At 40.3% G+C, this 17,063-nt stretch overlaps 1 protein-coding gene across 2 annotated transcripts in view; it reads left to right on the forward strand.

The window, feature by feature from the left end:
• LOC120742887 (BMP/retinoic acid-inducible neural-specific protein 3-like) overlaps window positions 1-16,581 on the forward strand; it is a 63,698-nt gene extending 47,117 nt beyond the window's left edge. For both annotated transcript variants that reach the window (XM_040046374.1, XM_040046375.1), the window contains exons 7-9: window positions 1,349-1,571; window positions 7,530-7,872; window positions 12,510-16,581. In XM_040046374.1, the coding sequence (XP_039902308.1) occupies window positions 1,349-1,571; window positions 7,530-7,872; window positions 12,510-13,280 (1,337 nt within the window). In that variant the 3' untranslated portion in view covers window positions 13,281-16,581. The remainder of the gene's footprint in view (window positions 1-1,348; window positions 1,572-7,529; window positions 7,873-12,509) is intronic.
• Window positions 16,582-17,063: the final 482 nt, after the last annotated feature.

Genomic DNA, 17,063 nt, shown 5'->3' on the forward strand with positions numbered 1-17,063 from the left:
TAAAAAAAAAAAACCCCAAAAAAAACCAGCATACAATATTAGTGAGAAAACCCCAACAATCAGACAAACCCCTGTGAACAAGCACTTGAGCAGCACAGTGGGAAGGAAAAACTCCCTTTTAACAGGAAGAAACCTCCTGCAGAACCAGGCTCAGGGAGGGGCGGCCATCTGCTGCATTCGGGTGGGGGGTGAGGACACAGAGAACAAGTGAGGGAGACAGGAGAAAATACAAACGATGGTAGAGCGAAGACACAGTTTAATGACATGCATTAATTGTCAAGGAACCAAACCAGATCTGGACTCGTGAGACCATGACAGTAATGGTGTATAATCACATGGGGATGGAAGAGACGGGAGTGTAGACTCCCATTCTACTTTTAGAACCTCTAGTAAGCACAAGCAAGCCTGCAGTCTGAGAGCAAAATGCTCTGTTGGGATGATAATAATGCTTAATGTCTTAAAGATATGATGCGGCCTGATGTTTTCTGAAATAAAATTAAATATTAATTTGCATGTATAAGGTTTAATTTTATTATATTTTCCACATTCTCCTTTTATTTCAGTGTATTGCTTGTATTGTGCAATTTATGTAAGTTTTGATCTTGGGAGAAAAGTCTCATGAAGTCTCACGAATACGATACTCTTGGCGTTACAGGGTCACCAAAGGTATTGCAGGATTGTTTCAAAGATCTTTTTAATACATTTTGACTAAAATAACTTAAATACATGGATGGTTTTACTTTTCCCAACAGTGGTGCCTCCTAAATAAATAATTGCACTACATGGAGTACAGTTAACACCTTTATTATGGACTGCTGTGAACACTGGTTAGGTCTTTGATTTTCTGATTTGGGCCATTTCTTTTGTCTGTACACTTGACTAAAATCTTCAATATATACTGAAATAACTTGGTCATGTTTCATGTTGAAGTGGCAGCTTTTGTTGTTCTTTTCATTTTGCTGTCTTTGTCCTTAATAGTTGAGCTGCATGGCTTAAAAAAAAAGGGAGGGGCATGTCAAGCACAATAGTGTGGGTCTGTTATCATAACCAAAATATTGTGATCATGTGCTGTCCAACAGTGAATGATTGGTTGTGGATGAAATGAGGATTGAGGGATTTAAATTTTGTGTGTTAAGATAAGCCAGCTTCATAGCGGGCTGACTGCATAATTCAGTCATGACAGTTTTGCTCATTGACCTGAACAAAACTGGTTATTATTTCAGTTATATTTTCATATCACAGTCCTATTGTCAAGATAAATTCTTAATATTTCTACTTACTTAGTAAGACTGCAATAGTGGTGATGAGTTATGCCTTTTACCTCTTTCTCCTATGTCTGTTGTTGCAGATGAATTCAAGGCCTTCTATGCAAGGCTGCCCCAAAACTATTTCCTGAACATGTCAACCATACAGCACTTGTGGTCCCTGGATAGCCTGTTCCAGTGGCGATATGAGCAGCTGGAGAACAGCATGCGGGTCCTCTCCAGACGTGCTGAGAGAGTCATCTTCAAACTCTTCAGTCTCAGTAAAAGATGTCACAGACAGCCCCAAGTGCGCATACCAAGAGAACGGTGAGCACAACCACAGTAACACGCATTCTCATGCTCACCATTATTATGTTCACATTAAATCTCAATAATTCTGCACAGCTTCAAAATGTTCTCATACCACAACTCTATATACTGTGGCCTTTAACATTAAAGCGGTGTCTTTTGGTGCAGTGTTCTTGTTTGAGGTTTTCCTCATAGAGGTTGCACATCACAAGTTTACTCTATAGACTAATCTAGACACATTGATTAAAGTAAACAATTTGCCATTGTAGTTCTGGCATTTAGCCTGCGTACCCTTGCAATTACTTTTTGAATAGGGGGAGATTATGGAATAGATTTTTCTGTGGAATCACTCTTGCACCTGCATTTGCTAAGAATTTTTGTACATCTTGTTGCAGTCATTGAAATGTTGTAAAAACAGATCAGGCATTTTTAAATAGCTTTAATTTTCTATCCAAGGTTTTTACAGCTGCATTTCCAAAGAAAGGAGTTCACATAGCATACATTACTGTAACATTAAGCTCCTAACTCTGAATCCCCCTGCAATGTTTTTGAAACCAGAGTTTCATGACTTGTTTCATGTCTGAATGTTGAAAATCTTCATAAAATATGAATAAAAATCTCTAATTTGTCTAAATACAAAGACAGAATTATGAGGTATAAAGCCTTTTGTTAATTAAAACTTAATTAATGAATTGATTAATTAGCAAGTTAAGCTAATTAAGTGACAACATTACACTTACACATCAGTGTTAAATTTGGTTTTAGGCAAATTAAGTAACACATTCCAAGACTTATTAACACATTTATTATACATAAATGCTTGTGTGGCAATATTTCGTTAAAAATATAACTATCACTACATTTGTTCCAGAATGTTTTCTGATGTGTGACTTCTGTGGTTCAGTTTAACCTACTTGAATTATTGACTGATGTGCAAAAGGCACCTGCATTTTTGAAACAATTACAGACACACACACATAGGTGGATAGCTATGACAACCTAGCATCCACCATCTATGTAGAGATGGGCAAGTAAAGGTATATTCCAGTATGCACTATTTGCTTTCAGAGTTGTTTGAGAGTTGTCTTATTTTTGGAGGGAAGCACTTTTTTTAATTACACAGTATTTTGTTGTTTTAATTGTCCAGATTTAGTCACCTAGCTCAGAAGAATGCTATAATGTGTATTGATTTGACTGTCACTAGCTAATATTTGCTGTGGAGATGCTGTTTTTTGTCTCCTTAATATGAGTTACTTTATAGTTGAAGACTTGGAAGGACAAGCACAGGACACACATAATATATATGTACTTTTGTAGCACAAATACCAAAGTCCCTTTATTCCCTTTAGTTTTTTGAAGCTATGAAGATTTCCCACTTACACAACTACATATTCAGTCATTTAATAGCTTGTTATTCCAAGCAGTTTGTAAAAACTTAAAGTTTGTTAAAAAATTAATCCTTTAATTTAAAAAAATAACGTATTGTATAATAACATCATGCACATTAACCATTTGCTGCTGAGAGAGGAAGGTTTTTATTTCTATGGCTTGAGTGTGACAGTCACGGGGGACGAGGAAGCAAGCGCAGGACACACAGAGGTAGGATAAGATCCAAAATCTAGTCTTCAGTTCAGACAGCTAGTGAAGGCAGGCAAAAGGTCTCTACAGAGAAAAGTAACAGCAAACACAATTTAATACAAAAGGAAAAAGTACACAGGAAAATATAGATCCACCCAGCGAACACCAGAAGGCTAGAGTACAAGTCATAATGAGGCAGTAACAAGCCACTCAACACTTCTCAAAAAATACAGAGGTGTGTGATTGGCTAATTGGAAACAGGTGTGAGGGATATCACAGGGGAGACCAATTAGGGCAGGGCATATAGTCACAGAGGAGGGGAAACTAACACAGGCTGGAAGTTAAACTGATAATGGTGTAAACAGACCAAAAATTACAAAAGGAAACAGGAAGTTACTCAACAGAAACCCAAAATGAGAATAAAAAGGTAATTTGTCAGTAAAACGTACAGATATGCCCTTATAAGTGTTTGAGCTTTTTCTTGGAGGAGACAAATCACACACTAGTCTTTTAAGATTGAAAGAAATCCACATTCGTAATGGGTACCTTTTACCTGCCAGAAGAGGCAATTGGAGAAGGTGAAGAATCTAGCAATCACTGTCAGTCACACTACGCTCACCTCGATTCAACCGCCACGGTAATGCTGCAGAAATGGCGACATAAATCAACACATAAATCAACTTTCAGATTAATCTATTAGAGTTTGCTCTGTTTAATGTCCAGCCCATGTCTCTGTTGTTCTTTCTTTTCTGTTCCTCAGTGTACCCTCTTCTTAATCAATGTTATTCTCTTCACCACATTGCCAAAACACACATTAATCACTGATCTATGCAGCTGATATTCCCACAAGTTTGCCAGGATGTGTCATCGCACTCGTCCAGGCACTGTTTATCTACATTATTATTGGCACATCAGCTGTGAAGCCTTCCTTTTCTTTTCTGTCTTCATAGAAATCTCCATACTTAGTAGAAAGAGACTTGGAAAGGGGTGTGCGTCAGCTGGCTTTGGAGAGAAAGGGAAGCTCTTGAAAACCACCCTTAGTCTCTCTTTAACATCCTGTTCATAGGACTTGCGATAGAAGGGAGATATGTGATTGATTTTGCTTCCTGCGGGCTAGTTTTCCACTGCGCTGACAATTATGAGCAAATAAGCCAGTGGAAGCAGCAGTCGGCTCAGCTTTTGTTCAGCAGCTAATGATGAGACAGCACGGTACTCTTTGTGCTCAAACTTTGGCCATTATGCATAATGATCCACATTGCCATTCAAGTGATGCTTTTAGTACTTATGCTTTAATCAGGTTAGAAAATACCTTTCTTATGCATAGATCTCTCCCATATAAAGGTGCTGATTTTTCCTTTTCTATGTACACTTTTGAATGTTTCTCTGGTGGAGTCCTCTCCTCTTTGACTACTTCCAGAGTGTAATTAAGATTTGACTTGAAAAGTGTTGAATAGCTTTTTAATGACCCTTTCAAGGCATTTGGTAGATTTGACAATTTTGTCTTTAAAATCATAGTGTTTAATGGACATTCATTTGTACAGATAAAAAAAATGGCCCAAGTGCAATTATTGCACTTCATGACTCTGGTGACTTCTTTATGTTCTTCATATTGATTGCTCTTGATGGCTTGGTCTGTTACTGGCTGACTAATAATATACAGTACCTCTAGCAGAAGATAAATATGATGAAATGTTCTGAAAATAAGTAGCACAGTGCTCCTCTGAGGAGCCTGTACTGCAAATCCAACAATAGAACATTAGCAGTAGAAATAGTATTTCAAGCGCAGTGTTATTATTGTAAAATACCACAGTGATAATAATGATTTGATTCAGTCTTGGGGTACCTGCAGAACCCAGAGTTGTTTTTTTTTTGTTTTTTTTATAAATACGTTTTATGCTACTATTACAATTCACCATTATTTTGTTCTTATGTGTGTTCCCTAAAGACTCAATGTATAATTTCCTCCTGCTTTTGTTTTCAGTGCGTTTTAAAAAATTTCACTGTACACATCCCAATGTACAGGGATGATCGGTGACATCAGCTAAATTCGCCAAAACCCATGTGTACATCTTGTACAAATACATACACGGTTTACTGATTTCTTGCTTGCACAAAGTTCTGACCTCAGCTCCATCCAACACCTTTGAGATAAATTGGAACTGAGCCGGTCCTTATCGTCTAAAATCATTATTGAATCTCACTAAGCTCTTATGACTGAAAGGTAGCGAATCCCTGCACCCATGTTCCAAAATCTTCCTTCCTTCCCAGAAGACTAGAAATCTGATTAATGGCAATGGAATCAGAATAATAAGTTCAATTATGACATTTGTATATAATGTGCAAGTCACCATATGTTGCACAGTATTTTACTTGAAGCTTGACTATAATATTTTATGTTCTTTATCTATAGAATTAAATGACTCACACAGCTCCGCATTTGCTTGATTGTATTATCAAAGCTCAGTGTTGCTGGCTCCTCGCAGCGCAAAACTCTGTGATTTACAGCAGCGGTTTGGAGAAAGAGTTGTGGGGAGCACGAAGCCTGTACATAATCACACCGGGGAACTAACAGTACAACCGCAGTCTTCTATTGGTGACTGCTTTGCTGTGCTGAAGCTGTCAGAGGTGAAATGCCTTACCCACAGGTAGCGGTTGATGGAAAGGAAGAGTCCTTTCGGTTCATTTCCCATGACCGCATTTTCCATTAGAGGGTTTTGATATTCAAATCAGTGATTTTCCGAGCTCCAGCTTGCTTGCCACTGTCAAGCACACAATAACAGCAGAGTACAGAGGAAAATACCCTAAATGTAATCCAGCAAACATTTTCAGATTAGCATAAAGTTTCCTTCAATGCATCCTCATCAAAGAAGCCTTTTTTCTACAAGTGAAGCCAGCGGTATAGAGTGAGTATTGCATTCATGAAGCAAAGAGGATAAAAGCCATAAAGTCCTACAGAAGGGAATCAAACTCAAGTGCTCATGGGGGAATTATATGTATGTCTGAGATTAAACTCCCCCTACAACTGCTGTGCACTTCCAATATTTATGTCACTAACTCATCAAAGACAGTTTCTCTTGCTTTCTATTCAGGTTCTCACGCTTTACTTTCCAGAACTGCTTGTACCCGCAGTCTTCGCATGCATAACCTACATCATAAAATATTAAAGTGTAGTAAAGCAAACTAATACGAGAGACTCAGGTACTTCTAGAAGTATTTTTTTTACGTGTTAACATGTCTACATATCTACACATTACCAAAGAAAATATAAAAATATCATTATTTTGTGTGCTTTATACTAGAAAACATAGAACAACAAATCTTTTCAGTATAAAGCACAAAAATATCAAACTATTGGGACATGGAGATTTTATAACTAGCCGAGATATTTATTTTGATTCAGTCAACACAGGTAAAGTTTCACAGTTTTGCTGGCTACTGACCAAATGGCATTATGTAAGAATGCTCAGAATGATAATCTCTCTCTGGAGCAATGATGGGTTGTAAACTCACGGGCATGTGATTGTTGCCTTATTGGTGAATTTTATGCTTTTAAGAGCTTTTATCTACATGCCAAAAAAGTTAAAAGAGTTAATGGTCGTTATACGCCTACTATAAGTGTTAACCTATTGTTAGATCCAGTAGTGTTTGGTCTAACAGTTCTGGATTCTGTACCCTTCAGTACAAAATACCAGTTCTTAGTGTTGTTTGCTCAGGAATGAATTCATTTTCATATTTGTCTTTTTATGTACCATATTTGTGTTACGAAAATTCTTTGTCATCCTCAGGCTGTCAAACAAGCTGGAACTTTCATATTGACCTTAAGAAACCCTTATGAATTGTTCTGTTTTAGGTTACCATCCCATTGGGGAAAATAATGAAAAGGACTTTGGTGACACTGGGACGACTGTGTTGTACTCATTTTAGTCAAACAGTAGTTGGTTCCACTTGATCTAGGTTAGAACAAAGTTAAATCAAAATATTCCACAACTTTCAGCCATCTCTTGTGAACCTTTCTTTTGGCTGATGGAGTTTGATCATTTGTCACTATCACATAACCTAATTAATGAAAAAAAAAAGTCTTTGGACATTTTGCTTTTCTAAGTAGTAAATACAAAGTCAGTGACAACAAAGTGTCAACAAGCTCTTGAAATAAAGATTTCGTAAAAAAAATAAACTTTTTGCACGAGTCTTTTGACCTGTAAATGACCTAATTGATCACTAAAATGATGTCAGGTCTTTCTTTCTTTTATTTTTTAACAAGCAAGCTGTCTGCAGACCCAGACAAGTGTCCTGGGCTTAATAAAACACTTCCCTATTAAAATGGCTCATCCTTAAAGCTAGTTCAATAACCAGTCCCTCTTTGCCTTTATCTCTTTGTCTTCTTTTTTTCCCCACCAGGCCTCAGTCCTACTGGCTGAGTCATTTCCAGTCACTCCTATATTGCTCAGAGAACAACCAGCTTGGTGCATTCTCAGAGGAGCTCCACAGCTGCAGCTGCCGATATGAACACAGCTCCTGTCAGCTGCCTCCACCCTGCTCTGTTGGAGAAGGCTTGGCCTGTGCGGCCTGTGCACCAGACAACCAAACCCGCTGTGGGAGCTGCAACCCAGGCTTTGCCCTGACACAAGGGACCTGCAGGCCTATGGTGGCAGACTCTACAGAGAACTATCTGGGGTTCGAGACAGACCTTCAGGATTTGGAGCTGGGCTACCTACTGCAGAGAGCTGACCGCAGGCTTGAGGTAGTTTTCTTTTCGCCTTTGTGTAATCATGTCAGGCTCAGTGAGAGCTGAGCTGTCTTTTCCCAGCAGTAGTCTTGGAAAGACACATGTAAAAAATCTCGCCCTCTTGGTGACTGAAACCCTTTAGTTTCACCACTTTTTCTTTTATACCATTTATTGTCCTACCACACAGAAAGTTTGTGGTTTCTTTTTATTTTACTTACTTTTGCTAGAAATGGGAATGAAAAAGTGACCTGGAGGAGTCACTCTAGAACAGGGTCTCAAACTTAAATGAGCTGTGGGCCACTGCTGGCACTGTCATCTCATGTGAGGGCCGCTTTAGCGTTCAAGTAGTACAAAAATCAAACAAGAAAACACCCACAAATATTTCTGAAATTGTAATGTTTTGTTTGTTTTTTAAAACAAGATATTGTATAACAAGTCAAAACTGCAAACATGAACACATTTTTTTCTTCTCACTCTTAACTAACTGAAGCCTTTCATTGAACTACCACATAAACAAATTGGTGCTCTCTTTCTGGCCAGACATGTGGCAGCACTCCTGCTATAATTTTGTTCATATTTAACAAAATATAAATGCAGACATAAGTGTACACATTAGCTTTTGGCTGCTAGTGAAAATTGTTTTCTTTACAAATAACTCTCTGACTGAACTAACGCAGCCAATCCCTCAACATGTTTGTACTCTCTGCTTCCTACTCTTGCCATCCTATTAATGTTATATTAAACTTAATTTAACATTGCACTCAACAACAAACACACCCTCCATCCCTGAGAAAAAAAAAGGTAACTTCAAGGGCCAAATTGCATTATATTCCCTCATCCCCCGGACCACAAGTTTGAGACCCCTGCTCTAGAAACTACAGTATGATGCCCTTCACGGCCTTCCTTTGTGATGTTGATGTTGTCAAAAAGGATTGCAGACTGACTCTATCCAAAGGCCATGGTATAGTTTTAACCCATCCTTTATGCCCTAATCGGGTTCATTCAGCTCTATTAAATGACAGTGTAGCGATTTTGGCATGTGGATGCGTAAAAAACAAACAAACAACATTTTCCAAGATGGTTTCCATAGTGCCAAAAAAAGTCCATGAAGGATCTTACATTTTGGTCTTAAAATACAGTGAAAACAGAGGACAATTTTCCATCTGAGCATGTCACAATTTCTAATATCTTAATATCATGTGTAAACCATAAATACATTGTGCCTTCTTCAATTCAAACCAGGCTCTTTTGCCTTGTAATATGCCTTTTATAAAGTTGCCTAAAAAGGCAGCTCATAGTTTTTAGAATACTCCACACCTTATTTGGCTATCACTTAAAAACTAATGCACATAAAGTCATGTTGTTCTCCAATAAATATAGAATTTCTCCAGTAGACATGGAGGTGAAGTGAAAGCCTCGCCTCCACAGATTACCAGAACGTATGAGTAACATTAGTAGAACCATCAAAAATAGAATAGAATAGAATAGAATTCAACTTTATTGTCATTGCACATGTACAGGTATAGGGCAATGAAATGCAGTTTGCATCCATCCAGAAGTGCTTTAGTGATATAGATATATTACAATATATATTAGCAATAATATAGATATGTAAGTATATTACAGAAATTGGTCTATTATGGTATGTTATAATGTACACGGTATGAAGTATGTTGTGAATATTCTATAACTATAAGTATGTACAGGCTGTAGTGAGTACAAGCTATGTACAGGATATGAACAGGATATAAATATGAAAAACTATACAGAATATGAAATAAATAACTTTACAGAAATCTGAGATATACAGTTATACAGAAATGGGAACTATGCAAGTTGTAAACAGTTGTAGGGTTAAAAATTATCGTATGTACAGAATGATTATTTACACAGAGCTATACAGTAGTGCAGTTAAGATAAGTGAGATATGTGGATAATTTCTACAGAGGCTATATAAAGTGCTAGTGGTTGTGAGTGGTGGTTCAGTCCATGTTATTATTGTGTGTTTGGGGGTACAGTTGTCCATTGTGGTTGTGTGTATGTTCAGTCCATGTGTTAACGTGGGTCAGATGTCAGGAGGCAGAGTTCAGGAGTCTGACAGCTGTGGGGAAGAAGCTGTTCCGGTACCTGGTGGTCTTAGTCCGGAGGCTCCTGTAGCACCTCCCAGAGGGCAGGAGGGTGAAGAGTCCATGTGATGGGTGACTGGGGTCTCTGATGATTTTCCCAGCCCTTTTCAGACACCGCTTCCTGTAGATGTCTTTTATGGCAGGAAGTGGTGCTCCGGCGATGCGATGGGCAGTTTTCACGACCCTCTGCAACGCCTTCCGGTCCAAGGCAGAGCAGTTCCCGTACCAGACTGTTATACAGTTGGTCAGGATGCTCTCGATGGTGCAACGATAGAAGTTCACCAGGATGTCTGAGGACAGGTGGTTCTTCCTCAGAGTCCTCAAGAAGAAGAGGCGCTGGTGAGCCTTCTTGACCAGCTTGGAGCAATTGGTCGTCCAGGTGAGATCCTCAGAGATGTGGACTCCCAGGAACTTGAAGCTGCTCACACGCTCCACAGCCGTCCCCTTAATGTGGATGGGTGGATGTGGGTCAGCATTCCTCCTGTAGTCCACGATGAGCTCCTTGGTCTTCTCGGTGTTAAGCAGCAGGTTGTTTGTGTCGCACCACTCAGCCAGACGATCCACCTCCTCCCTGTAGGCGGTCTCATCGTTGTCACTGATGAGGCCAATCACCGTGGTGTCATCTGCAAACTTAATGATGGTGTTGGAACCATCAGCAGGTCTGCAGTCGTGGGTGAAGAGGGAGTAGAGGAAAGGGCTCATCACACAGCCTTGTGGTACACCGGTGTTCATTGTGATGGTAGATGAGCAGTGGTTATCCAGCCGGACATGTTGGGGGTGGTTGGTCAGGAAGTCCAGTAACCATTTGCAGATGAGGGAACTGATGCCCAGGTCTGTCAGTTTCCTGATGAGTTGTGAGGGGTGGATTGTATTGAATGCTGAACTGAAGTCTATAAACAGCATTCTGGCGTAGGTGTTGTTGTTGTCCAGGTGTGAGAGGACAGAGTGCAGTGCGATGGAGACTGCATCCTCTGTGCTCCTGTTCTGGCGGTATGCGAATTGGTGGGGGTCCAGGGTGGGGGGGAGACAGGATTTGAAGTGTGCTAGGACCAGCTGCTCTAAGCACTTAGTGATGATGGGGGTGAGTGCTACTGGGCGGTAGTCATTGAGGCAAGATGGGTTGGAGTTTTTGGGTATCGGGATGATGGAGGTGGATTTGAAGCAGGCCGGTACCACAGCGTGGGCCAAGGACAGGTTGAATATGTCTGTCAGCACTCCTGCAAGCTCCCCAGAACACGCTCTGAGAACATGCCCGGGGATGCCATCAGGACCTGCAGCCTTGTGGACATTGATCCTGCTCAGCACCGCTCCTACATCGGTGGGGGAGAGAGTCAGAGGTTGGTGGTCTGGCGTCACGTCTGCTTTGGTTGTGGTTGTGGGGTTCCCTCGCTCAAAACGAGCATAAAAGTTGTTGAGCTCGTTGAGGAAGGAGACATCAGAGGATGCGGGGGAGGGTTTGGTGGTCCTGTAATCTGTGATGGTCTGGAGTCCTTGCCACATGCGTCGGGGGTTGGACTTGAAGTGGTAGAAGTGTTCTTCTACCTTCTTTTTGTAATGGTGTTTGGCTTTTTTGATGCCCTTCTTTAGATTAGCTGTGGCTGTACTGTAGGCGTGTGCATCTCCTGACCTAAAGGCGGTGTTGCGGGCCTTCAGGAGGAGACGAACATCCCGGTTCATCCAAGGCTTCTGGTTGGGGTACATGGTGATCTGTTTCTGGGTGGTGACACTGTCTGTGGTTTTGGAGATGTAATCCAGTACAGATGAGGCGTACTGGTCCAGGTCTGTGTGGGTGAACATATTCCAGTCTGTGTTTTTAAATCTGTCTTGGAGCACTGCGTCTGTCCCCTCTGGCCACACTTTAATTGTCCTCACAGCAGGTTTCACACGTTGGATGAGTGGTGAATACCTAGGTGTGAGGAACAGGGAGAAATGGTCCGATTGTCCAATGTGGGGGAGGGGTGTGGCTTTGTAGGCTCCAGCCAGGTTGGAATACACATGGTCTAAAGTCTTGTCTCCTCTGGTGTGGCAGGAGACATGTTGGTGGAATCTGGGGAGGACTGTCTTTAAGTTGGTGTGGTTGAAGTCGCCAGCAACAATAAAAGCAGCCTCGGGTGTTTATTCTGGTGTTTGTTAATGGCTGCAGAAAGTTCTTTCATGGCCAACCTAGCATTAGCGTCGGGGGGTATATACAAGGCAGTGAGTATGATAGAGGTGAGTTCTCTGGGGAGATAATAAGGTCTGCATTTGACCATTAAAAACTCCGCATTAGGTGAGCAGTGACTCTCAGTAGTAGTGGAGTTCACGCACCATGCAGCATTGTTAATATAAATGCACAAACCTCCACCTCTGGTCTTGCCGGAGTCATCTGCTAGCCTGTCGGCTCGGTGTGTGTGGCGTCCTGCTAACTCGATAGCATTGTCCGGGCAGCTGTTTTAATCATCTACCATCAAATCAGTTTTAATCTAATTTTTATTTTTAGCACTGCATCTTATTTTACTGAAAGTATGTATTTACTTTGTCTGACAGGTCCATGCAATCTTCATCAGCAATGACATGCGACTCAACAGCTGGTTTGATCCATCATGGAGGAAGAGGATGCTGCTGACACTTAAGAGCAACAAGTATAAGACCAACATGGTCCACATGCTGCTGGGAATATCCCTTCAGATTTGCCTTACAAAGAATAGCACCCTGGAGCCTGCCCTTACACTCTATATCAATCCTTTTGGTGGGAGCCACTCAGAGAGCTGGTACATCACTGTCAACGAGAACAATTTTCCAGACTGGCAGGCCACCAAACTGGACCTGCCCTTTGACTGCTACAACTGGACTCTGACATTGGGCAACAAGTGGAAGACATTCTTTGAAACCATCCACATCTACCTTCGTAGCAGGATAAAGACTCAGGATGGACTGAATGACAGCATTTATTATGAGCCTTTAGAAATGGCAGATCCTGCTCGGAACCTGGGCTACATGAAGATAAACAGTATCCAGGTCTTTGGCTACAGCATGCATTTTGACCCGGAGGCAATCCGTGACTTGATTCTGCAACTGGACTACCCATACACTCAAGGGTCCCAGGACACAGCTATGCTCCAGCTCTTGGAAATACGAGACCGGGTCAACCGGCTGTCCCCTCCCGGTCAACAGAGATTGGACCTGTTTGCCTGCCTTCTCCGGCACAGACTCAAACTGACTGCCAGCGAGGTGGTTCGCATCCATGCTTCCTTACAGGCCTTCAGCTCACGTCTGCCCAATTCAGTGGATTACGAGACCACCAAGCTGTGCAGTTAACAGCTGCTTGAAAGGAAATACAGTCTGTAAATGGCTAGAAGGAGAACTCATGGACATAGGATTTGTGCCCATTGTGATACAGATGCTTATATTTGTGCTCATTGTCTATGGATTACCAGACTCTACAATTAATCAGGAGTTGATTGGCTGTGGACAGCTGAAGAATGTACTGTACTGGTTGCTCTGGTATTTTCTTTTGTGGCAACTACCTTCAGTGCTATAGTATAATGAATGGGAAGGATCAGTAAGGAAATACACAACTCTCCAGAACAAACTCTTTACAAAAGATGTCTACAGTAGAAATTCAGATATCGCTTCATAAAGTTGAACCATCCTGTTTCGAAATGACTCTGCTCATTTATACTGTAAGTACCAATGACAAATGAACGGACATTTTATGTTAAAAATGGTACAGTCTGTTTGTTTGTAATTTTTATATGTTCCTTTGCTTTAGTGACAGTGCACTTTCCATGGAAACCAGAATACAGTGGTGTCAGTCAAGATTTTGTAGATAAATTGATATTAAAACATCACGTTATAACACATTCCAGCTGTCAGAAGAATTTTTGGGTCCCTTTCGTATTAAGGAATTGCATCACAGACTTTTTGTAAGCATGGTTCAAATTTTCGGGGGGTGATCAGGATGACAGTCAAGAGTACAGAGTACCATGTATTTAGGGATTTGTACAACCAGTTTGACCAGACAATTGTTAGTCTGCACCAAGAACCTTAGTCAGTTAAATTAATCATTACTTTTTTTCATAATGCACAACACCAGTTAAATGTTGATTTCTATGATATTACAGACAACAGTCGCCATCCATTTAGGCAAATTGTAAGTAAGCAGGTTAAAAAGTACAGCTAATGACAGGCGCACTAACCAGCGCAACTCTGCAGTACTTGGATTACAAAATTAAGTGTTGTTTAGGCTGTTACTTGATATTAAGGAGAATGGAAGAATACATTACAGCAGGTCCTGTCTGAAGTTCAAATCTTACACTGGGCTTCATAAATGACTTTCTATGTCAGCTTTCCAGATAAGGAAACACAGCATGTCTGTGCCATATCTACAAGCAGGTGGGCTGCAGGTGGGCTGTCCTTGTGGTCCACTGTACAAACCATTCAGCAGTCTCAGTAGACTTACCTTTGTTCAGGCTGTTTCTCAGGTGAGTGAGACCTCATTAAATAGAGCGCTTAACCCCAAGAACTCGATTACAGTGCATAACGTCGTCCTACACAAGATGTTAATTTGTAAGGACACAAGGTGGTACTAGCACTGGATATGTCAGTAACACTCAGCAAATTAATTTGACATTGTGTGCAATGTTATGCATGGTGCAATGTGCCACACATGTGATTTGTTTATATTAGAATGTTATTTACGCTTTCAAGGGGCTCTTAAATATACTTGTAAAAATGTTCCATTTGTCTCAGATATTCTTTCCTCTTTAAAAATAATTCATGCAGGGCATGCTGTGGGGATAACGTTATGTGAATTAAGGGTAGCCCCCTTAGCACCCACAGCTGTGTACTTGGTATAGCCTGTAAAAAATAACTTTATAATTCTTTCACCTTTAAGGTGACCTATAACCTGTAAAATTCAATTGGAAAACAGATTAAAACCTTGAGAGTGTATCGACATGGAGCAATTTGGATTTGGGCAGTGATCTTTATAAAAACATCCCAAATATCTCAAATTGGGGTCATCTTGGTACAGTCCTCAGGTCACCTCATAGATTTTAAGTTGGATTCAGGTCTGTGCAATTGCCAAGTTATTCCAAAACTTGTTCTGGTGGAGCCATTGGGTTTTTTGTTTAGTTGATGTGCTGATAGGTGAAACATCTCTTTGTCTTAACTTTTTCAGCAGATTTTGTCTCAGAACTAACTATGACTTGGAACTGTCAGCAAATGTCAGAAAAATCTAACTAATTAAACTAGAACATCTGAAATATATTTGATTTAAATCTGTAACTTTGACTGATTGGTTACATGTCATAACTAGTGGATTTGAATGGGACTGGTTAATTTTGACAAACACTGACATATCTGCAGTAAGAGGGATATGCAAACACGTTATTATTCAACACCATAAAAGATGATTATAAAACTGAATTATACAAGTTATAGGTAAGATGAAAGAAGTTCTGAAAAGTGTGCAGAAGTGTTATGTCCATTGTAGTAGTTTAAAAAGTAATAATGTAAGAACATATACAGAAAATACAATCTACACACAAACAAAAGAGCTGGCCAGTGGCTCACAGGAAACAACATTTATGCATTAAATTATCTGTTACCTCTGAAAAATTCCCTTTGTGTTTGCTTGTTTGCAAATCATAACTAGTGGATGTTATTGCTACAAAGTACATGCATATTATATAAATACAGTATTACACAACAGCAGCTCTTTACTTTTTTGCCAGCGACTGTGGGTTGAGATGTTGATTCTGATGATGCACTGATTCTGCTATCTGTGAATTAAATGAGAAACTTAATAATCACCTTTGGCATTTCTAGTACACTTAAGTGCCTGCTTACACTTTGGTCAGGGACGTAACTTGAACTAAACAACCCATGATCCACCATTAAAGACTAAAGACTCACTCACTTATAATTAAATAAATATATGAAATATATCCATCCATTTTCTCCCACTTATCCAATTCAGAGTCATGGGAAGGGGCTGGAGCCTATCCCAGCTGCCATAGGTCAAGTGGCAGACTGACAACCGGGACTGGTCGCCAGTCTGTTGCAGGGCTAACACTGAAAGATAGATAGCGATTCACACCTAAGGCCAATTTAGAATCACCACTTAATCTAACCCCACTAACTGCGTGTCTTTGGACTGTGAGAGGAAGCTGCAGTACCAGGAGAGAACCCACAAAGACATGGAAAAAAAATGCAAACGCCACATAGAAAGGCAAGATGGCAGATTCGAATCCAGGCCCTTCTTGCTAAAACACAACTGAAAATGTAAAAAGAGAGAAAAAAAAACTGCAATTTTTCTTTCAGCTGTCAATTAGTAGAGATGCAGGCCCTCAATAATTCCCCCAGAGTGTGCTGCATGGACTTCAGCACCTGTGATTCCCACGGTTTTGGGTTTAGATGTCTAGGAACACTTGTTAAGCCTTCAATTGTGATTTGAACACCCAAGCTACTTGCCAAGGTGGTTTGTAAATGCTAATGGATTCTTGCCAAAATGGAAATAGTCAAGAATAATAATAATAATAATAATAATAATAATAATACATTTTATTTATAGGCGCCTTTCAGACCCTCAAGGTCACCTTACAGTAGCATGTAAACATACCATAAAAAACATAAGAAAAATGTATATATAGCAAACATGGTAGATAAAATTTAGACATAAACAGTCATAAAAGTATAAAAGCAAATATAAAAACTGAGCAAGGTAAAAATGGCCTAAGACAGATCAGGTGTATGCAATTCTAAACAGATGGGTTTTGAGTAGTGATTTAAAAGTGGTGAGACAGTGTGTGGTCCGGAGAGCAAGTGGAAGTGCATTCCAAAGTCTCGGGGCAGAACAACTAAAGGCTCTGAGTCCAATGGTAGTCAGGCGAGCAGGTGGAACTGACAGAAGGGAAGCTGAAGAAGAGCGGAGTGTACGAAGGGGTGAGTATGTATGGAGAAGATCGCATAGATATGGAGGAGCAAAGTTATGAAGCGCTTTGAAAGTGAGAAGCAGGATCTTGAAATTGACACGGAGGTGAACCAGGAGTTGTTTAAGAACAGGTGTTATATGTTCAGTGGATCTAGTTCTGGAAA

Source organism: Simochromis diagramma, unplaced genomic scaffold (genome assembly GCF_900408965.1).
Source record: "Simochromis diagramma unplaced genomic scaffold, fSimDia1.1 OVJJ01000553.1, whole genome shotgun sequence".
Taxonomy (NCBI): Eukaryota; Metazoa; Chordata; class Actinopteri; order Cichliformes; family Cichlidae; genus Simochromis; species Simochromis diagramma.